Source organism: Haliotis cracherodii, unplaced genomic scaffold (genome assembly GCF_022045235.1).
Source record: "Haliotis cracherodii isolate W230 unplaced genomic scaffold, xgHalCrac1.p SCAF_14, whole genome shotgun sequence".
NCBI classification, from domain to species: domain Eukaryota; kingdom Metazoa; phylum Mollusca; class Gastropoda; order Lepetellida; family Haliotidae; genus Haliotis; species Haliotis cracherodii.
This window is the reverse complement of record NW_027266269.1, coordinates 29,535,577-29,559,677: the sequence shown is the minus strand read 5'-3', so window position 1 is coordinate 29,559,677 and position 24,101 is coordinate 29,535,577. Positions and strand designations below refer to the sequence as shown.

The following is a 24,101-nucleotide window of genomic DNA, read 5'->3' as shown; positions in this document are numbered from 1 at the left end:
GTTCTGAAACGGGGGCGAGTACATTTGAGGGTGGGCCACAGTAATGGTATAGTGAGACAGCGGTAGCGCTATAGCGGGGTAACTGAACTGTTGGTAGAGGGTGAAGCTGCACTTGGTAAACTACATTGTTGCCCTATCTCGGGACTAACGGACTCGTGTGAATTTCAAAGACTGCAGTAAATAGCTACGATCTGACAGCTACCATACTGATTACCTACCCTGGTTCTAGTATCCGGGCAGGAACACTGACACAGGCCTTGTGGCTGATGTGTGAGTCGGCGTAGTCCTCCTCGGAGCGGACGTCCATCAGAATGAGCTGTGTTTCCCGGTCGTTGAGCAGTGTGAACAGCTCCATCGGGGAGATGCTGCCTGGAGCTGTCACTGGTTGAACTGAAGCCACAAACAAAACATCATCACCATAAACCACTCCAGCCAAAATATTACTCCAGAGTACCCGCCCAAGGGTCAAGGGTGGAACCTGGACTTCCACAGTCTTTGTTGTTTAATGCCGCACTCAGCAATATTCCAGCTATATGACAGCGGTCTATAAAATTCGAATCTGGACCAGACAATCCAATGATTGGTATCATGACCACTGATCCATGATATGATGACATGCAACTAAGTCAGTGAGCCTGACCACCTGATCCTGTTTGCCACCTCTTACCACAAGCAAAGTCACCTTTTATGACAAGCATGGGTTGCTGAAGACCTATTCTACCCCGGATCTGCACGGGTCAAAAATAATAGTATAACAACATTCTGCATCATAACCCAATGTAGCCTCTTCATCTTGCATAAATGTACATCTTTACAGCCCACGTGAAGATTCCGGGTTAGAATTGGTCTTCAGCAAACCATGCTTATCGTAAGAGGCGACTAACGGGATTGGGTGGTCAGGCTTGCTGACTAGCTTGTTTGCATGTCATTGTATAACAATTGCATAGAATGATGCTCATGATGTAAACCACTGGATTATTTGGTCCAGATTCAATTATTTACCAACCGGTGTCATGTAGCTGGAATATTGCTGACTGGAGCATTAACAAAAAAATAAAGAAACAAACAAACAAAACACAGGTTGCCGTGGACCTTTTCTAATAAGGGATCTCAACTGGTTTTGGTGTTGGTGGTTAGTGAACTTTAAGCCACGTACCTGCTAGCTCCTTCCCAGCGCGTGACACCTTCGTTACACTCTCGGTAACATCGCTGCCACCAGTGTGGGCGCGGCCATTACAAGAATCTTGAAATTTGCCCTCCAACCCCATATGTAGTAACGTTTATACTTTTGTTTATGTCTTTGGGAATGCCATCATTTCAATTTGAAAAGGTTTACGACTGACCATGTTTTCCAGATGAATTTACTTTGTTGTTTTGATAATCAGATTGGTTCGAGATTGCAGACTGACGGAAAATCAACGAACTTCTCCCTTACATTCTTTCTACATCAATAATTCGATAGTTTTAATGAAACAGAAATTCAAATTGACAAACGAAGAAAGTAATTTAGCAGCGATAAGTGTCTTCAGCGTCACGTCAGTCATTCGGTTGAGAGTTCAACTCCAAGCATGGTTGTGGCCACCTATTCACAGTGGGGAGTTTTGACTGGTGGCAGCGATAGTATAGAGAGCTCCGGGAACGTACTATCGCTGTGAGGAGCTTGCACGTACCTGTTGGTGAGCCATTTTCCTTGTCATCCCCTTTCTCTTCATCTGCACCCTTCTCTGCATCTTTCTTCTCCTCTCTCTTCTTCTCATCCAGAGCTTCCAGCTTCTTCGCCACCGCCTCGGCCTCAATGAGGTCATATCTGGAAGAAGCCATGTTGGTCAACAGTATGATTATCATCTCAGATCTCCAGATAAGCTTTTGGTGTTGTGCGTATTTTACCCATGCATTTTAAAATCATTGGGTATCAGTAATTCTATCTGGGTATTCAAATTTCTGTAACCCACTATTTTTTACTCATGTGGGTATTTAAGTTAAACATTTAAAAACACTATTCATCTAGTCCCTGCAAACTGGTGTCATGTGGGTTAGAGAGCTTTACAGGACTCAAAAATACCACGATACTTCCACAAGAAAGTGTCATGGCAAATGATCATGATGTAACTGTCATTGTGGAGTTTGGCAAGGATGACGGAATGCCCGTTTATAATTTCAAAATAAGTTGCTGATTTGCTAACCGAAAACGCAGGGTTACTGCACAATATTTTGATGATACGCACAAGTTTTATTTTTGTAGCGTATCTGTAATATTTGTTGCACATTTAATACGCTTGGATTTTATTTTACTGCGTATTTCTGCATTTCTGATGCGTATTTTATGCAGATACACAGCTTATCTGGAGCTCTGTCATCTTTATGTTTGTTCTTAAACTCAACAACAGCTGCGACAGATTTAACAACAAATTGTACGTAGCCAGCCTATCCTTTGCTTTTGCTGCATGCAAAGGTGTTTGCGACTCTGCAAAATGGAAAGTAGTCTCTCCTCCCTTGAAATATAATCAATGATTCTCAACTGCATTATATCTATGTTTGACTGACTTACAACGTCCCCGACAGTCTCACAATACATGTGACAGTTCGAGTTGTGCAGTGAATACAATCTCATACCAGCGTTCATATTTTAGGTTACCTTTCTTTCAGGCTCTTGGCCAGCATCTCTGCTCTCTCTATGGCATGAAGCTGGTTCTTCTTCCCAATAAGGTTGTCAAAGTACTCCTGAAACAACACCGGCACGAATTAGGTTGATGAAGTGAGGTGAAATGCGGTTTAACGTCGCGTCCAAGATTATTGCACTTACATAGCGACGTGCATGCATGTGTGTGTGTGTGTCTGCTTGTACTAATCCGGAGTGATGCCGATTTATAGTGCTAGCCCACTGAAATACCATGCCACAGTTTAACATGAATATCCACTCAGACACAGTATACTGACTCCGAGAGGACCAGTCCTTGTTTTAACTACTTAATGCCGAGCGCTGGGCAGGTTAACACCAAGTACAATCTTTTAACGTGTGTTGGAATGACAGCCAGGACTGAACCCCGGACTTCCGGTCTCCTGGCCGATGCTCTTCGTCTAGACCATAGGAGCAGTTTCTAAACACATGATCCTGGACCAGATTTCCAGTGGTTGAGTGAGTGAGTGAGTGAGTATGATTTTACGCCGTTTTTAGCAATATTCCAGCAATATCACGGCGGGGGACACCACAAATGGGCTTCACATATTGTACCCATGTCAGGAATCGAACCGGGTCTTCGGCGTGACGAGCGAACGCTCTAACCAGTAGGCTACCCGACCAGTGGTTCAAGGTACAGGGATTGAAATGTATTTTCATGGGTACCACAAGGCACTTGCAAACAAAATGAAATGGAAATGAAGGAAGAATACTATTGATCCATCTTCCTACCTGGTGAATGGCCTTTCTCAAGTAGCTAGATAACAAGTGGTTGTTATCTCCTGCCTTTTCATTGACAACATCCTATTAAATTTTTTTATCCCAGGTTTATTTAAGGAATGATACTACAAAACTAATTACTCTTGACGTTGAGGTGATCTGACAAGACAGAGGATTAACCAATGGAATTGCAAACATCAACATAGAGTCTGCTGCACCTTTCGTTTTTATTTCCATTATAAAAAAAAATAATCCTCATACTTAAAAACAGTGTGATCCAATATAGCATGCAGTTACCTCCCTTTACATGTGCAGAAGTTTTGTGATGTGACAGGTATCTTTAAGACTGGATGTACCTATTTAAGAACTATTCAAGGCCTCTTATAACCTGACTTGCATTTCCTACTTTGCAAGAGATGGACAAGATACCTGTTAACACTGTACTCCTGCCAGTGTCCAACACTATTCCTGAATCGAGAACGGAACGCGCCTCGTTCAAGACAGTGACTTAATTCTGGATATTTGTGAGTGCACATATGTTTACTTATTGCTGCTGCCACTAGCTTGACCCAATTGTATTTCCTACAGTTAATTCGACACTCGTTAATCCGACAATCGGCTTTATCTAACACAAACGAAGGGAACCGATTTAATCAGTGCTATTTAGACCTGTTAATCCGACAGTCTCGCACTCCGACTCCAACACACCTAATTTGCAACGAAATGCTGAAATCCCTCATTAATCAGTCTTGTTAATCCGACATTTCCTTTAATAATGTAAACCTAAAACTGTGTGTTTCAATAGTACTTGTTTATTCATTGATCTTGAGTGGTTATTTACTGATTTCAAAATTTAGTTCTGTATGAGGGGCGGTCGGGTAGCCTGGTGGTCAAAGCGTTCGCTCGTCATGCCGAAGACCCGGGTTCGATTCCCGACATGGGTACAATGTGTGAAGCCCATTTTTGGTTTCCCCCGCCGTGATATTGCTGGAATATTGCTAAAAGCGGCGTAAAACCAAACTCACTCACAGCTAAACATGGACTGTACCCTTACACAACACTCATGTCGAGCAATGTTCCAGCAGCTCCAGCCTTTGGTGTTTACATTTTACAACTTTGGATAAACAATTGCGAATGCTCTTTCATCCAAGATTTTAAAGAGCGTCATATGACTCTTGCTCAGAAGTTGACATTTGACCCATTAGTGACAAAAATGATGCCCGATGCAATTCCCTATTTCCACTTGTACCATATGTTCCCGTTTATTTTTTAGGTGAGCATACTCACTCACTAGTTCTGTATGAACCACTTTCTGGGTTAACCTCTGCGTTTCATTATGAAATCACCTGGTAACACCTGTTGCTGTTTACCTTTTGCTTGATGTACTCAGCCTTCTTCTTGGCAATCTGTATGACATTGAAGTACCGCATGTACAGGACGAAAGCTCGCTCTTCGTCCGAGAGTTCATCTTGGTGCACAGCTTCGCGAAATGTCTTGTCTGCAGACTTAATGATGCTGAAAATAAAGATCACAGCTTCAGTTTGATGAATACTTATAAGTCATGGGTTACCCCGTCATCTAAGGTGATGCAGTTAGCTGTGCAGAGTTGTCTCCCTTGGGAACGCCAGAAACCTATGATTGAGGGTTCGAATCCCATTTTGCCTTGAATATGTTTTACATACTCCCGGCGTACCATCAACTCATCAAAGACCCAAATCAGCCATAAACCCGTTGTTTATATTACTGGCTTCATCCTTTGTTTATGTCACTGACTTCACCGATGATTGTCATCACTACCCTTGTGTATACATAACAGGCTTCTCTACTCCAGTATAACAATATCTACTCTACTGTATAAACACTGCCTCCTACTTGTATATATACTTGCCAATCACACTCTGTATATCACTTGCTTGATAACGATGTTAGAACCTGCACCGAAATGTCGCTCTCAATTGTAATAAAAATGTTGTTTGTCCATTACTTCTAATCCTTACTGTTGAAAACTGATGAAAATAATGGACGATGTTTCAGCAATACACAGCAAGGGGACTAATACCACTTACAAATGGAAGGGAACATCAGGAATTGACCTGAGTCCATCATATTTTCTGACTCCCGTGACTCTACCCGACTCCATCATATTTTCTGACTCCCGCGACTCTACCTGAGTCCATCATATTTTCTGACTCCCGCGACTCTACCCGAGTCCATCATACTTTCTGACTACAAGCGACTCTACCTGAGTCCATCATATTTTCTGACTACCAGCGACTCTACCTGAGTCCATCATATTTTCTGACTACCAGCCACTCTACCCGAGTCCATCATATTTTCTGACTACCAGTGACTCTACCCGAGTCCATCATATTTTCTGACTACAGGCGATTCTACCCGAGTCCATCATATTTTCTGACTACAAGCGGCTCTACCCGAGTCCATCATACTTTCTGACTACCATTGACTCTACCCGAGTCCATCATATTTTCTGACTACCAGCAACTCTACCCGAGTCCATCATATTTTCTGATTACAAGCGATTCTACCCGAGTCCATCATATTTTCTGACAACCGGCCACTCTACCCGAGTCCATCATATTTACTGACTACCAGCGACTCTACCCGAGTCCATCATATTTACTGACTACCGGCGACTCTACCCGAGTCCATATTTTCTGACTACCGGCGACTCTACCCGAGTCCATCATATTTTCTGACTACCAGCGACTCTACCCGAGTCCATATTTTCTGACTACTGGCGACTCTACCTGAGTCAATCATAGTTTCTGACTACCAGCGACTCTACCCGAGTCCATCATATTTTCTGACTACCAGTGACTCTCAGGTCTTCCTTCACAACTTACATTGTTACGTTGTTCCCCAGGTCTTTACACTCGCCCAGCTTGTTCAGGTCGGCCATGTTCTTACCCAGGTACAGGTCCTTCTTCCTGGGACTTTTCCCTGGCATGGTGGCAGCGTTGTGAGATCGTCAACGTCTTTAACATGAAATCTGAAACACCCCACAAAGTTTGCTATGGTGGCAGCGTTGTGAGATCGTCAACGTCTTTAACATGAAATCTGAAACACACCACAAAGTTTGCTATGGTGGCAGCGTTGTGAGATCGTCAACGTCTTTAACATGAAATCTGAAACACACCACAAAGTTTGCTATGGTGGCAGCGTTGTGAGATTGTCAACGTCTTTAACATGTAATCTGAAACACACCACAAAGTTTGCTATGGTGGCAGCGTTGTGAGATCGTCAACGTCTTTAACATGTAATCTGAAACACACCACAAAGTTTGCTATGGTGGCAGCGTTGTGAGATCGTCAACGTCTTTAACATGTATTCTGAAACACACCACAAAGTTTGCTATGGTGGCAGCGTTGTGAGATCGTCAACGTCTTTAACATGAAATCTGAAACACACCACAAAGTTTGCTATGGTGGCAGCGTTGTGAGATCGTCAACGTCTTTAACATGAAATCTGAAACACACCACAAAGTTTGCTATGGTGGCAGCGTTGTGAGATCGTCAACGTCTTTAACCATGTTAACATGAAATCTGAAACACACCACAAAGTTTGCTATGGTGGCAGCGTTGTGAGATCGTCAACGTCTTTAACATGAAATCTGAAACACACCACAAAGTTTGCTATGGTGGCAGCGTTGTGAGATCGTCAACGTCTTTAACATGTAATCTGAAACACACCACAAAGTTTGCTATGGTGGCAGCATTGTGAGATCGTCAACGTCTTTAACATGAAATCTGAAACACACCACAAAGTTTGCTATGGTGGCAGCGTTGTGAGATCGTCAACGTCTTTAACATGAAATCTGAAACACACCACAAAGTTTGCTATGGTGGCAGCGTTGTGAGATCGTCAACATCTTTAACATGAAATCTGAAACACACCACAAAGTTTGCTATGGTGGCAGCGTTGTGAGATCGTCAACGTCTTTAACATGAAATCTGAAACACACCACAAAGTTTGCTATGGTGGCAGCGTTGTGAGATCGTCAACGTCTTTAACATGAAATCTGAAACACACCACAAAGTTTGCTATGGTGGCAGCATTGTGAGATCGTCAACGTCTTTAACATGTAATCTGAAACACACCACAAAGTTTGCTATGGTGGCAGCGTTGTGAGATCGTCAACGTCTTTAACATGAAATCTGAAACACACCACAAAGTTTGCTATGGTGGCAGCGTAGTGAGATCGTCAACGTCTTTAACATGAAATCTGAAACACCCCACAAAGTTTGCTATGGTGGCAGCGTTGTGAGATCGTCAACGTCTTTAACATGAAATCTGAAACACACCACAAAGTTTGCTATGGTGGCAGCGTTGTGAGATCGTCAACGTCTTTAACATGAAATCTGAAACACACCACAAAGTTTGCTATGGTGGCAGCGTTGTGAGATCGTCAACGTCTTTAACATGATATCTGAAACACACCACAAAGTTTGCTTTGGTGGCAGCGTTGTGAGATCGTCAACGTCTTTAACATGAAATCTGAAACACACCACAAAGTTTGCTATGGTGGCAGCGTTGTGAGATCGTCAACGTCTTTAACATGAAATCTGAAACACACCACAAAGTTTGCTATGGTGGCAGCGTTGTGAGATCGTCAACGTCTTTAACATGAAATCTGAAACACACCACAAAGTTTGCTATGGTGGCAGCGTTGTGAGATCGTCAACGTCTTTAACATGAAATCTGAAACACACCACAAAGTTTGCTATGGTGGCAGCGTTGTGAGATCGTCAACGTCTTTAACATGAAATCTGAAACACACCACAAAGTTTGCTATGGTGGCAGCGTTGTGAGATCGTCAACGTCTTTAACATGTAATCTGAAACACACCACAAAGTTTGCTATGGTGGCAGCGTTGTGAGATCGTCAACGTCTTTAACATGTAATCTGAAACACACCACAAAGTTTGCTATGGTGGCAGCGTTGTGAGATCGTCAACGTCTTTAACATGTAATCTGAAACACACCACAAAGTTCGCCATTTAGGCAGGTTTCACTGGGCCAACTCTCTTAATGCAGGTTTGTGTGTCTGTTGCTTGTTTTATGCCAGTCAGCAATATTTAAGCAACATCTCAGGGCATGTACATGGTCCCTACAAAACTTGCGTGATCAACTTTAAGGCCTTTGTCAGGCAATTATCACACTTTAAAGACTCAAAGAAATACCAAGGAGTAATTTCAAACAGATTTATTAGTCTGGACTGATGCCGATTTATAGTGCTAGCTCACCGAGATACCATGCAGCTCACTGAGATACCATGCCGCATTTAACATGAATACCCCACTCAGACACAGTATACTGACTCCAAGCCGACCAGTCCTTGTTTTAGTCCCTTAATGCCGAGCGCCAGACAGGGTAACAACAAGTACCATCTTTTAACGTCTTTTGGTATGACGCGGCTGGGGATTGAACCCCGGACCTTCCGCTCTCCGGGCGGACGCTCTACCATTAGACCACGGAGGCGGTCATAAAATTTCAATTTGCTTCCCTTGTCGATGTTTATATATATATATATGTTTATATGGCAATGAATAGTGTGCAACGTTATGGAGTAAGCTCCATCCCAATACACTTGACCTTCATTACCATGATTACACTCTTCTAAATATTTGTATTTTTGTTTTTTAACATTGCACTCAGCAATATTCCAACGATATGACACGTAAATTATCGAGTCTGTGCCAACCAGACAATCCAGTGATTGACATCATGAGCATCAATCTACGCAATTGCATCAACAAGTCAGCAACCTGACCACCCGATCCTGTTCTTCGCCTCTTACAACAAGCATGGGACCAATTCTAACCCAGATCTACACGGGGTTCAGGTTATAGCACAGGGAATGAAGCATCACTATTTGGAGACAATAAAGGAATTTTAATGCTTAATTTGGATACTTGGGACTCCCAAAAAAGTTTGAAACAACTGGGAATTTGACACATCCAAGTTCGACACCATGTGGTTATATGTAAAATATATATGAAAAATTCATATAGTTAATCATTTTGCATAAAATGTCTTTAGTATGTTTTTCATCTAGAACATGTAGAATGCACTTTCTGAAAATTATCCTTATCTGATGTGTAGATATAAGTGTAAAAGCATTCTTGTTAAATTTATTTTCTTCAAAATTTCATCTGTCTCCTCATCAGTTGAACTAATCATGCTAATACAGTTAACTAAACAAGTCCCTGTTAGAAACCGTTGTTATTGTATATTTGAAAGGTAATTGAGGTTAAGAGGATAAAAAAAAGAATATAGGATTTTTATCAAGACCATTTGTATTAGTCTAAGATGTATGAGGAAATCAGGGATATATGTATCGTAACTGCATACATGAAACATGATTTTGCAAACACATACTATCCAACATGGAGGAAAGTTCATTTCAGCAATCGCGTTTGCACATTTCGAAAAGCCTTGCCAAGAATTCTTGGGATTCTGGTGACGTTGCAGAATGATCGTTGGTGATTTGATAAATCACTCGTACCTGTGCTCACTGATGTCCTATTTTTTGTAACTGAATTCTCCCAACTAAATAACAGATAACATATTCACCATCTCCAAATGTTTAACTGCAATCCCCAAAAGTGCAGTAGCCTTACCGACTATTCAGAACTCATATAAAATTATTAAAAAGACAAAAGTTGTCACACATTTAAATTAATTAGTGTATTAGGCCTAATAAGCACTGCAAAACCAATCAGTTTGTTCTCAAGGCTCCAGTAAATTATTTTACAATATTGGTAGATACCACAGCAACGGTGACAGAATTGTCAGACTCATAGACATATGACCTGAGTTACCGATGTCGGTGACTGTCAAAACATCCCTTTCCAGGATGTTACCTGCTGAACGTAAACTTGAGTTAAGCTCGTTGACAGTAAACCTACTTATCACTACTGCATTTCATCTAAACAACGACCTAGTATAATGCTGAAAAAAGCCCCAATATGTCAACATAATACGATATTTCAGAATCAAAACATCGACTTACATCTCTTGCTTCCGCCATGGATGATACTAATTTTAGAAATTATTGAAAATCAAGCAGAAACATAAGAACGAAAAGGGTATGCGTTCTTTCGACCATGTAATCATACTTAGACAAAGGATCCAGGAACTAACAATAATTAAGAATAACGTTGAATTAGTATGATATTCTCATCAAATTATATTTAAATATAAAATAAAGTATGCAAAACAATATATTTTTATTCCGTTTTAGAAACTTATTTCCACATTTTAACTAACTTCCTGTTCGGGAAGTCTCAAAATCCAATCGCATTTCAACACGAAACGATAACGAAAATAAAGTTGATTTGAACAAGTAAATTACATGCTGTAGATAGTCATGATGAAAGCGTGGCGTGTGTATCTGCTCCTGTCTCTGCTTCTCGCTGTTGCTTTCGCGGCGAAGAAGACTAAGGACGAAGAGGATGATGAAGACGACGACGAGGAAGATGGTAAAGTGGAGGATGAGGAAGAGGAGGAGCGAAAAGAAAAAGCGAAGTTTAAGAAGAAAAATATCCGAGACTACGATGAAGCAGATTTAGAAAGACTCTATGATCAATGGGAGGTAAGACCTTTGAGATTTGTTAACTGAATGTGCAACATTTAAGAAAAGAGTACCCGGAAAACCATATTTATTTTGCAAGATAGATAGATCTGGACATTTAAAAGACAATGAAAAGGGGAGGGGCGTTGGAAGCGCGGGTCGCAGCTATGGATTTAGGCCTAATCGCGAACAATTATCTTCAGGAAATGATCGTTTATATTTCGTGTGACATTTATTCACTCACAAAGCATAGTGTCATGTGTTTTTCAACATCTAACAAAGAATTCTTCAATCAGTCATTAACCCATATTGGAGGGTTTGGGAATTGGAGGGGTGGGGGGACGGTGCAAGGGTGCATTAATTTTGGCACCCCAAATTTTATTTATTAAAAAAGCTGTGAAATCATCCAGATCAGCATACCGTAACTCAACTGAGATTAAGCATCTAAATGATGGTGCCACAACGTTTATTTATTTATATATATTTACATATATATACACATATCTCATTGTGCAGAGTTACATCCCTTAGATAGGCCTATACCAGGATCTGCTGGTTGTGTATTTGAATCCCAGTTTTGCTAATGACCCGGGTCTAACAGCTCTCTACCATGATCAACCATTTAATTTGGTGTATCATTTGAAATTTGAATTTTTTCACTGTTTGAAATTAACCATGGCAGGAAAAAAGTCCTTGCTTTTGTCTTTTACAAATACTAAAGAATTAAGAGATCCCTAGATTGATATGCTGCAGGAGTAAACCTTAAGAACCCCATGACCCCACATTTTTAAAACGCTCTCTTTAACACTGTTAAAACTGATGATAAGCAGTTGACATGTAGAACTAGAAGCTTTCTGTGTATCCAGCAATACTGGCTTTACTGCACCTCTGAATAATGATTTGTAAGTTGGACAGCACTGTACATGGTGTATAGTCTTGGATAGATTACAAATTGACGTTTAAATAAGGAATTACAAATATTAATGCGTACACCTATACTTATTGACTCAATAATATATTTACAATATGCTATATTTGAAATGGGATAAATTAGATGAAGGTTCACAAACAACTATCAATGACCCTGATATGGCTGATCGGTGATGAGACACTAAATGCTAAATGAGAATTCGTGTTGGTCTAGGATTGGCTGAAACTATGGTCCACTGAATTTTTAATGTCAGTTGATGTTATTGTCTCAGATTACCCCTAAAGGTGTAAGTCGATATCTGTGCTCAACATACTGATGGAGAAACACACTACGTGTACTGATTCTCAGATGAGAGTAGAGGGGCCCTGTTAGGGATTTATATGGGATTCACAACTATGTATCCTTTCGGAGGCCATTTGGGGGAAAATTGTTTAACAATAAAGTTCTTAGTTGCTTTGATTTACATTGTATTTTTAATGTCGTATTCAGTGAAATAATGTAAAACTTAGCATTAAAACGTCTACCTCTTTATTTGTTATCAATAAAATACAAGTCATCTCCCCAAGGCAATCTCATTAAAATCAGATCTTAGTTCTCGTTACCGCTAAACAAAGATCTGAGGACATCCAATTAGGGTGACGTCAGAACGACCTCTCGCAAACTTTGACCGATCAATGAAATGACTGACAAAAAATCGACATTAGCCAATCAGAAGGCAGCTTTCTCGAGCTTTAGTTTCAAACTGGCGGCTACGCTTAGAAACATATTTTGACGTATTTCTCGGTTAAAAAATTTAAGACTGATAAAAAGAACATTCTGGAATGGCTTACAGATGGCCTAGATTGTATGGATATAATCATAAAACCCGTAACTGTCGTTCGGAATACCCTCTGTTTAATATTTTGAGGTTGCATGATCAGAAAACACATTCCGTCTGTCACTTTTATGATCTGGTAAGAGACGCTGTGATTTGTTGGATGAAAGGTCGTTCTGACGTGACCCGTAATGGGATGTCCTCAGATCTTTGTTTGGCGATAGCGAGAACTAAGATCTAAATTTTATGAGATTGCTGCACAAGGTGGGGCTGATACGAGTCCAAATTTACTACCCGGGTATCCAGCCCACTATTACCCGACCCTACCCGAGTACCCGCTGTAGGTCTCAAGAGATAGGTACACAATATCTGATTGAGAATAGCTTGACTGTAGCCATGGCAAAATGTATGTAGATACATGTTTAAAACGATCTGGATATGCATAGTCTGAAGTTGACTGAAGCTTTATCTTTATTCAAACATATGAAAGTCAGAAGGAATGGGTGCATAGTCAGAAAGAAAGGTGAATACATGTATATGTGACTTGTAGTGTAACCATAGAGTTCTAGATAAGTTTGGTCATTTAAGGAAATGAACAACAGTCAGCTTGGTAGTGTTCACCAAGGTGAGGTCACTTGCTACTGTCAATGTTAAACAATATGTCATGTGAGTGAGTTTGGTTTTACGCCACTTTTAGCAATATTCTACCAATACCTCGGTGGGGGACACCCGACCCAACCTGACCCGACCTGACCTGACCTGACCTGACCCCACCCGACCCGACCTGACCTGTCTCAGCCCTACTACATGTGTACCAAGTTATGACTATAATATTATTTACATAATAAACTTGGACATTTTTCAATTTCTAGATCTAGACTACCATTTGTGGGTCTTTTAAATTTTATGGAAGCCTCCGTCACCTACCGTAATCGCTGTAATAAGCACCCAGGATGCTCTTAAAATTAGAAATAGGGGGCTCTTATTAGAGTACTATTTTGATGAATGAAAAAAGAGAGTTGAAAGATCAGAAGTTTTGTGGTTTATGCTGACAGTGTGAAATGTTTATATACAACAGATATATTTTTCCACAATTTAATTGCCCGTAATTAAGGGTGCATATAACACAAGAGTGCGTATTATACGCAAATAAATAAGTCTTGTGTACATTGATCAATCGGAATGGGTGCTAACTGGGATTGTTCACTAGCCAATACATTAGCAAATATCGCCGTGGGCGCTTATTAGAGCGGGGTGCTTATTACGTCGAATACGGTACTTTGTGTGCTGGTTGTTAACTCCTCGCTCTGAGTGTGTGGCTTCGAATCCCAGATGGGACTATACTAAAATAAGAACAGGAATTTTTAAGAAAGTGTGATCCCAAATATAACATATGTTCCCTCTATGAAGCTAAGTCTGTAGAACAAGGCCTTGACTCAGTAAGAAACAAGAAAGTGATTCAGGTGTCACTTTGGTGACATACCTACAAATATAATCAGAACAAATCTGGTATTCAAACTAACGATCGACCCATGAAGATCTAGGTTAGAATAGGTCTTTACCAACCCAAGCTTGCCATAATAGGTGACAATGCCTGTCGTAAGAGGCGACTAACAGGATCGGGTGGTCAGACTTGCTGACTTGGTTGATGCATGTCATCGTATCCCAAGTGCATGGATTGATGCTGATGATGTCAATCATTGGATTGTCTGGTCCAGACTCGATTATTTACAGACCGCCGTCATATAGCTGGAATATTGCTGAGTGCGGCGTTAAACAACATGTTTTAAAGCAGGCATGGGTTGCTGAAGACCTATTCTACCCCGGATCTTCACGGGTCTGATCAAGTCAGACTCGCGCATGTTTGGTGCATGTATTCGAAAGGTTTGATCTGGTGTAAATGGCATATTAAATGAACAAAGCTATATATTGCTCTGCAGCATGGGGCTTTGTTGCTGCCAGTCAGAAATCAATTCAAGAATATAAATATTTTATGACGAGAAAAATCTAGCGGGAGAAATGGAAATGTCAAGCGTTAAACCGTTTCAGTCAACTCGTGACCTATCAGACAGGTTTACCCATCAATGCAGTTCTCATGTTCCTATTCTCACGATACTAAAGAATCAAGCTATCATCATAATAAATAATTACCATGGCTACCAAACTGGGAAATCTTGTTTCTTTATTTAAGATCATTTGCCTGAATTTTTACAACTGGTTGTTAATGGCAGCACATCCAACAGCATGTTATTGACAACTTGATTGCATCTATGGGTCGTCGGTGTCAAGCGGTGATTGATGCACGTGAAGGGCACAATCGATACTGACATGTTCTGTACCCCTGTGACATTAACTGTATCGTGTACGTGTGTCTGTCTAGGTGACACGATTAATATTTTGAATATTGTGTCCATTGATTTTCAAACAGTGTTTCAATTATGGTTTCTGTGTCCTATTTTGAAACAATCGCATTATATTACATTTTGAAAGTCAGTGTCAAGTTTCTTTTTTTGAAGAGTATATAATGTATTTCAGTATTTTTCCCTTGGCAAACAAACCCGTGAAGATACGGGGTAGAATAGGTGTTCAGCAACCCATGCTTGCCATAAAAGGCGACTATGCTTGACTACGCAATACTTTCCTGAAAACACATATATCGCCAGATTCAGCCGATTTCAGAGCCCCAGATCACGTGCAAACTAAATCATTGTAACCCAGTTTGCTTGCATACAAAAGAAATGAAGAAATATGATCAACCAATAGTAGTATGACAACACTGTTGCCATTACCCTTTGTGTTTTTTCAGCTGTGGTACACATATGTCTTTACGTGAACGCTACTGCAATGAATAATGCACAGGTGTGCGACATCTGGCTTTCGTTTGTAACTCGACATATCACTGTTATGAGGTTAAGCAGCATGTGTTTTGCTTCAGGCAGCACACGAACATATACACCTGAGACAGATTTGAAGAACAATTATTTGTAAAATGTCAACAAATTCATTACAAAACCCAACTGACAGGACCCAGGAGAGTAGAAATAAACTGATTCCCCCAAGAAAACTATCAGTACCTAAAGTGAGTGATGTCATGTGTCCGAAATAATTGCCTGCCCCCCTGCCCGTGGCTGGTAACTTTTCTGTCGGGCTGTCTAAACTTTTCCTTCAACTGCCCACGAACATTTGAGTCTTGTACTGTAACTGTGGTGTTTTAGTATTATTTTCATTTAGAATACCGGTATATCTTCTGACGAACCACGTGCCAGGGTAGTCCTCTGGTTACCCAATCCTACTCAGATTCTTTTGGTTTGGTTTGTTGTTTTACGCCGCACTCAGCAATATTCCAGCTATATGACGGCGGTCTGTAAATAATCGAGTCTGGACCAGACAATCCAGTGATTGATATCATGAGCATTGATCCACACAATTGGGATTGGTGACATGCGAGTCAGCGAGCCTGACCACCCGATCCAGATAATCACCTTTTACGACAAGCATAGTCACCTTTTACAGCAAGCATGGGTTGCTGAAGTCCTATTCTACCCTGGAATCTTCACGGGTCAAATCCTACTCAGGACCCTGCAGACCTGCTCTCTGCATCCAAGCATTCATTCACCTGATGAAGGAGTAAGCATATACTCCGAAACATGTTCCTCACATTAAACAAGGACCGCAGTCTTCTGTGCCAAATAGAGCGCCTCCGTGTTCTTGTGGTAGAGCATCCGCCCGGAGAGCGGAAGGTCCGGGGTTGGATCACCGACCGCGTTATACCAAAAGACATTAAAAGATGGTACTTGTTGTTACCCTGCCTGGCGCTCAGCGTTAAGGGGCTAAAACAAGGACTGGTCGGCTCGGAGTCATTATACTGTGTCTGAGTGGGGTATTCATGTTAAACTGCGGCTTGGTTTCTCAGTGGGCTAGCACTATAAATCGGCATCAGTCCTGACTAGTACAAGCAGCCACACACACACGTGCATGCACGTCGCTATAGAAGTGCAATAATTTTGGGCGCGACGTTAAACCCAATTTCGCCTCACCTCACCTCACAATAAACAAGAAGATAAGTTAACATCCTAAAATTCTTCCTTGTCTAAATGCCATGCAAATGCTTCATCCAGAATCTTTGTGTTGTGTGTGAGGCCACACATGTTTTATTTTTCGTTTCATGTGCCCTCCGCACGTACTGAAAAGAGGCTGGAAAAGAAATAAATTAAACATAACAAGATTTATTGTTATTATGTCTCCCGAAAGTAATATAGACCCTCTTTGGTCTTATACATTATAAAATGTTATATATAAACTCCATGTCTACATCACTATCAGTGATTAAAGAAGCCAGCTGCAGTTTTTACTCCAGAAAAGAATGACTTTATAATAATTAACAGAGCTCCAGATAAGCTTTTGGTGTCGTGGGTATTTTACCCATGCATTTTAAAATCATTGAGTATCAGTAATTCTATCTGGGTATTCAAATTTCTGTTACCCACTAGTTTTTACACATGTGGGTATTTAAGTAAAATATTTAAAAACACTATTCATCTAGTCCCTGCAAACTGGTGTCATGTGGGTTCGAGAGCTTTTTAGGACTAAAAAAACTGCGATACTTCCACAAGAAAGTGTTATGGCAAATGATCATGATGTAACTGTCATCGTGGAGTTTGGCAAGATTGATGGAATGTCCGTATATAATTTCAAAATAAGTTGCTGATTTGCTAATCGAATATGCAGGGTTACTTCACTATATTTTGATGATACGCACAAGTTTTATTTTTGTAGCGTATCTGTAATGTTCGTTGCGTATTTGATACGCTTGAATTTTATTTCACTGCGTATGTCTGCATTTCTGATGCATATTTTACGCAGATACGCAGCTTATCTGGAGCTCTGATTAAAGAAATCATTGCCACAGCTATTTGTTTTTATTCCCCACCATGAAGTGGTAGAGGAATATAGGAATGAGTTCTGTCCATCCCTCCTGCCCTCCGTCCGTCCATCTACCATCTTTCATTTCCAGAGCAGAACTAAAAAATCATGAGAGATATTTAAACCAAACTTGGCACATAGATAGGTCTAGTGGTGAACTGGTGCCTTTTGAAAGTGGGAGCAGAATTTGAAAACCATACAATATTTCTTGCCTTGCACACAACCAGACATGTCATATTGGTGGGGGATATGAGTATTTCAAGCTTTTTATTTTTGTTTCGACTGACCTTGTGTGGAAAAGCTGGAATAAATCCGTGAAACATAAAATTACAATTTTCGTTGTTGACCAGGAAGACGAGGAGCCTCTGCCGGAGGACGAGCTGCCGGAGTGGAAGCGGAAACAGAAGGGCATCGACATGTCGCAGCTCGACATGAGCAACCCCGAGAAGATGATGCAGCAGACCAAGAAGGGGAAGTCGCTGATGATGTTCGCTACCGTCGCAGGTCGGTTGTTTGGGAAATGACACAATTACAATATACTGCAAGTGGCATCTATCGTATCCTCCAGCCACTTTTCATGCATCACTCAGGTGATGCCAGTCCTCATTTCAATATTAAGCAATTTCTGTGTTCCTTCTTGTGTTGTTACTGAAGTTGTGTGGATGTTGTTGTCCACAGGCAACCCGACGGAGAAGGAGACAGAGAAGATCACGGGCCTGTGGCACAGCAGCATGTTCAACGCCAACATGGAGATGCAGAGGTAGGTCGACGTCAACTCCTGTGTCACATGTCTTGTGTCCATGTATAACCATGTCTTGATGCAGAGGTAGGTCGATCTCGTCTCCTGTGTCACATGTCTTGTGTCCATGTATAACCATGTCTTGATGCAGAGGTAGGTCGATCTGGTCTCCTGTGTCACATGTCTTGTGTCCATGTATAACCATGTCTTGATGCAGAGGTAGGTCAATCTCGTCTCCTGTGTCACATGCCTTGTGTCCATGTATAACCATGTCTTGATGCAGAGGTAGGTCCATCTCGTCTGCTGTGTCACATGTCTTGTGTCCATGTATAACCCATGCCTTGATGCAGAGGTAGGTCCATCTTGTCTCCCTTGTCACTTGCCTTGTGTCAGTAAATAACCCATGCCTTGATGCAGAGGTAGGTCCATCTCGTCTGCTGTGTCACATGCCTTGTGTCAGTATATAACCCATGCCTTGATGCAGAGGTAGGTCCATCTCGTCTGCTGTGTCACATGCCTTGTGTCAGTAAATAACCCATGCCTTGTGTCCATATATAACCATGTCTTGATGCAGAGGTAGGTCCATCTCGTCTCCTGTGTCACATGCCTTGTGTCAGTATATAACCATGTCTTGATGCAGAGGTAGGTCCATCTTGTCTCCTGTGTCACATGCCTTGTGTCAGTAAATAACCCATGCCTTGATGCAGAGGTAGGTCCATCTCGTCTGCTGTGTCACATGCCTTGTGTCAGTATATAACCCATGCCTTGATGCAGAGGTAGGTCGATCTCGTCTCCTGTGTCACATGTCTTGTGTCCATATATAACCATGTCTTGATGCAGAGGTAGGTCCATCTCGTCTCCTGTGTCACATGCCTTGTGTCAGTATATAACCCATGCCTTGATGCAGAGGTAGGTCCATCTCGTCTCCTGTGTCACATGTCTTGTGTCAGTATATAACCCATGCCTTGATGCAGAGGTAGGTCCATCTCGTCTCCTGTGTCACATGCCTTGTGTCAGTATATAACCCATGCCTTGATGCAGAGGTAGGTCCATCTCGTCTGCTGTGTCACATGTCTTGTGTCAGTATATAACCCATGCCTTGATGCAGAGGTAGGTCGATCTCGTCTGCTGTGTCACATGCCTTGTGTCAGTATATAACCCATGCCTTGATGCAGAGGTAGGTCGATCTCGTCTCCTGTGTCACATGTCTTGTGTCCATATATAACCATGTCTTGATGCAGAGGTAGGTCCATCTCGTCTCCTGTGTCACATGCCTTGTGTCAGTATATAACCCATGCCTTGATGCAGAGGTAGGTCCATCTCGTCTCCTGTGTCACATGTCTTGTGTCAGTATATAACCCATGCCTTGATGCAGAGGTAGGTCCATCTCGTCTCCTGTGTCACATGCCTTGTGTCAGTATATAACCCATGCCTTGATGCAGAGGTAGGTCCATCTCGTCTCCTGTGTCACATGCCTTGTGTCCATGTATAACCCATGCCTTGATGCAGAGGTAGGTCCATCTCGTCTCCTGTGTCACATGCCTTGTGTCACTATATAACCCATGCCTTGATGCAGAGGTAGGTCCATCTCGTCTGCTGTGTCACATGCCTTGTGTCAGTATATAACCCATGCCTTGTGTCCATATATAACCCATGCATTGTGTCCCATGTATGTAACACATGCCTTGTGTCCCATATATAGCCCATGCCTTGTGTCCCATATATAACCCATGCCTTGTGTCCATATATAACCAATGCCTTGTGTCCCATATATAACCCATGCCTTGTGTCCCATATATAACCCATGCCTTGTGTCCATATATAACCGATGCCTAGTGTCCCATATATAACCCATGCCTTGTGTCCATATATAACCGATGCCTTGTGTCCCATATATAACCCATGCCTTGTGTCCATATATAACCCATGCCTTGTGTCCCATATATAGCCCATGCCTAGTGTCCCATATATAACCCATGCCTTGTGTCCATATATCACCCATGCCTTGTGTCCCATATATAACCCATGCCTTGTGTCCCATATAAAACCCATGCCTTGTGTCCATATATAACCTGTTCTGCAAATAAACGATCATGACTTATTTATATAAAGCACCATTGGGTACCAATGTTATGTAACTAAGTTTAACTTTGGCACTAGATGAATTCCTTATTGTTGTTGATGATGATGATGAATTCCTTATTGTTTGTGATGATGATGACGACAACAACTACGACGACGATGGTGATGGTGATGATGATGGTGATGATGATGATGATGGTGTTTGCCCCCTGTTCCAGGTACGTGGTGGGCAGCAACCGTGTGTTGTTCATGGTGTCGGACGGGGCGAAGGCGTGGGACGTGAAGGACTTCCTGGTTCAGCAGGACAACTGTGAAGAGGTGACCATCGACGGACAGAACTACCCCGGGAAGGGGGCGCAGAAGAAGGTGAGCAGGCTGAGGGGTGCCATTCTAATCTCTGGTGGGTAGCCATTCTAATCACTGTTAAGGGGTGCCATTCTAATCCAGGGGTCCAGAAAATTTAAAATCCCAATCGGACATTTGCATTTAGGCCACGCCCCCTTCAAATAGCGTATTTTGGTACGACTTTTCACACACATTACAAGTTGTTACGTATTCATAATATGATGAATTATGAATTGTTTCAATTTAAATTGTTTAATTCACCGGGCACTCTGTGTGGGGTGCCATTCTAATCACAGAGTTATATCCTTTCTATGTCCCTCCTACTGACCAATCAGATAGCACCTCTCATATCACTTGCATTTGCTTAAAGCAAAATGATGGCGTCCAGTCACGACACAAGATAAAACAGATCTTTATTGCAATAAAACAGGTATTACCTCATGACGTGCATCAAATCACTTGAGCACATTAATTATAAACATGAAAAGAATTGGAAAATATCTGTTGACGCCCAGTTGATGGTACTCGTGCTCAGCGTATCTTGCAATCGAATGAATTCGGCACGACGGTTGCCATGGTATTTATGAATTGCAATTATGACCTTCTCAGCGCTTTGATCACTTTGTGGAATTGCTTCATGGATATCCTGTTTCATGATGTACTTTGTCCATCAGGAGAGTAACGATGTATCAAACTATGGATGTATTGCAACTGTTAGCCTTACAATTACTATAGAAAGGAATTTAAAATGACAATAGTATTGTTGATAGTATACATAACAATTGATAGTTTCAATAGTTGCAATTTGTCATAAATAAGACATAAATAATGCAAATTTCAAACCTGCCTGTGTTTTGGTTAGAAAGGATTATGACTTGAGATTAGAGTTACTTCCCTTTGGTTTGAGTAGCGAAATAGAGGAAAATGGCTGACTTTGAGTTTGCCTGCAATATTTTTATTCATTCCTGTTACATTGATTAATAACAATATCAAGCCTTAAAGTTTGTTAAATACTGTCACAATAATACAGCGATTTATCTAGACCTGCTCAGAGGTCAATATTCAGCCCCAAGTCTGCAGCTAATGACAGTATAATTCCAACTTTGAATTAAAGATTTCTTATTTCCTTAGAATTTAGAAAATATGAACAGTGAAAAGTCAGATTTTGAACAAAATCACTTGATTTTTTTCTCCAGTTTTCCTCCAAGGGCACTTAGTTTGGAATCTGAAATAATCGTTGTACTATTGCCATTGTGTGAAGTATTATTGCAATACAATGCAAGAGTGAAAATAGCCCCATTAATCGCCCTATGGTATACTGCGTCTGAGTGGGGTATTCATGTTAAATTGAGGCATGGTATCTCAGTGAGCTAGCACTATAAATCAGCATCAGTCTGGACTAGTACAAGCATCCACACACACACACACATGCATGCACATTGCTATTTAAGTGCAAAAATCTTGGACGCGACATTAAACCCCATTTCACCTCACCTCACCTCACCTCACCTCACCTTGCCTCGCCACCCCGCCCTGCTGAGTGGGGTATTCATGTTAAACTGGGGCATGGTATCTCAGTGGGCTAGCACTATAAATCGGCATCAGTCTGGACTAGTACAAGCAGCCACACACACACATGCATGCACGTCGCTATATAAATCCAAAATTTTGGACGCGACGTTAAACCCCATCTCACCTCAACTCACCTCACCTCACCTCACCTCATTTCACCTCGCCTCGCCTCGCCTCGCCTCACCTCACCTCTACTCATTTGGCCTCATTTCACCTCACCTCACCTCATACAAAGAGAGGCTGAACTTATAACCTTGCTTCTGTGTTTGTAGGCTGACGATGGAAAGAAAGGGGACAAAAAGAAGAAAAAGAAGAAGGATGAACTGTGAGGAAGATGATCATCACCTTGGCAACGGTGGTGCTGGTTTCAGAGGAATATGTGTTGATGAATGTAGTTTGTCCTATCAGAATCAGCATTAGGAGATGGAGGTATAAATGTGTTTGTGAATGTGTCGTCTGATTGATTACCTGGTGAGGTTAAGTGTGACTTTTCATGTAACAACGATGCAAATATTTCATGACTGGAGTTCCTGTATATAATAATGTTGTGTGCTGTGATTATGTTGGGTATACATTTTAGACCATTTGTTCATGGCCAGACTGTTTTTTGAGAGTTAACATACCTTTGGCCCCAAAATTCAGGTCAGTAAGTCAAATAAATACAAAATCTAAAAATTTCAATTATTTATTTTTTTATTTCCTCAAAAGGTTCATTAGGTAGTGAAGCAAAAATCAGGTGTGGACAGGAGGAATGGGGAGAGAAAGCTCCCTTCAGTTTAAGACAATGATCTGTCGTGATTCATCATGACTAGTTGTGTTATGAAGTTTTTAAGGTAAATTGTCAACAGGTTTAAATTGGAGTAATTTAAATTTTGTGTATATTGATCATGTTGACAGCAACAGTAAGCAAGTTTTTGTAAAATGATACTTTTTTCTGGTCGGCGGAATAATAGTTATAATAATAAAAAACACTGCTTTTCATTTTTTAAACATTTTTTCATTTCAGTTTTTTAAATAACTGACTCGTAATCAAAGCTTTAAAAAAAAGTCTGACCTTAACGCTCAAATTTCAGTGGAATTTTCTAATCAAATGTTAACAGTTTTGCAAATATTTGTATTAATGCTTCCAACAATTATTCACACTGAAAATCTTAGCTTCAAACCATACCAAAAAATTATTTGACTCAGAAATCATTCTCAAGCTTATGTATATTGTCAATATATTTATACTAGTATCTCACATGTTCACAACTGGCAACTATTGTATTGCTGAGGCTATCTGGTGCAATATGAACTATATACATGCAAATACAAGCGTGATTCACTGATTGGACTGATAAATGAGCATGTACAATGTTTTATCAGTGTCTGAGAGTTGTCTCCCTTCAATATGGATTTTTTGTCTCTCTTCATTCTGCAGGTGGCGTTTCATTCAGCAGTTATCTCCCTTCAACTGCAGTTGTCTGCCTCAGCTCAAATATTCCAAAGGGGGTTCAAATTTTGTATTTTGTTTTCCTATAACAAGCTTAGGTATCAAGCCTACTAGCTACAAGGGCAGTCGGGTAGCCTAATGGTTAAAGCGTTTGCCCATCACACCCAAGACCCGAGTTCGATTCCCAACATGGGTACAATGTGTACCCCCGCCGTGATATTGCTAATATTGCTAAAAGTGGCATAAAACCATACTCACTTACTCCAAGCTACA

The 24,101-nt window shown here is 41.1% G+C and overlaps 2 protein-coding genes across 2 annotated transcripts in view; one reads left to right on the top strand and one right to left on the bottom strand.

Moving 5' to 3' along the window:
* Window positions 1-10,459, bottom strand: part of LOC139461171 (ubiquitin carboxyl-terminal hydrolase 8-like) — a 45,092-nt gene extending 34,633 nt beyond the window's left edge. Inside the window, exons 1-6 of the mRNA XM_071242750.1 lie at window positions 10,430-10,459; window positions 6,262-6,407; window positions 4,768-4,912; window positions 2,636-2,721; window positions 1,671-1,807; window positions 219-390 (exon numbers count right to left, since the gene is read on the bottom strand). Coding sequence (XP_071098851.1) covers window positions 219-390; window positions 1,671-1,807; window positions 2,636-2,721; window positions 4,768-4,912; window positions 6,262-6,365 — 644 coding nt within the window. The 5' untranslated portion in view covers window positions 6,366-6,407; window positions 10,430-10,459. The remainder of the gene's footprint in view (window positions 1-218; window positions 391-1,670; window positions 1,808-2,635; window positions 2,722-4,767; window positions 4,913-6,261; window positions 6,408-10,429) is intronic.
* A 266-nt stretch (window positions 10,460-10,725) lies between these two features.
* On the top strand, window positions 10,726-23,419 carry LOC139461170 (LDLR chaperone boca-like). Its single transcript, XM_071242749.1, has 5 exons — window positions 10,726-11,011; window positions 18,009-18,162; window positions 18,337-18,418; window positions 20,698-20,845; window positions 22,669-23,419. The coding sequence occupies exons 1-5, from the start codon at window positions 10,787-10,789 to the stop codon at window positions 22,723-22,725; spliced, it is 666 nt and encodes a 221-aa protein (XP_071098850.1). The 5' UTR covers window positions 10,726-10,786; the 3' UTR covers window positions 22,726-23,419.
* The last annotated feature ends 682 nt before the right edge of the window (window positions 23,420-24,101 follow it).

Coding starts and splice junctions, on each gene's coding strand:
- LOC139461170 (XM_071242749.1), top strand. CDS start 10,787: ATGATGAAAGCGTGGCGTGTGTATCTGCTCCTGTCTCTGCTTCTCGCT. Junction 18,163..18,336: donor GATGTTCGCTACCGTCGCAG/GTCGGTTGTTTG, acceptor TGTTGTCCACAG/GCAACCCGACGGAGAAGGAG. Junction 18,419..20,697: donor GCCAACATGGAGATGCAGAG/GTAGGTCGACGT, acceptor CCCCTGTTCCAG/GTACGTGGTGGGCAGCAACC.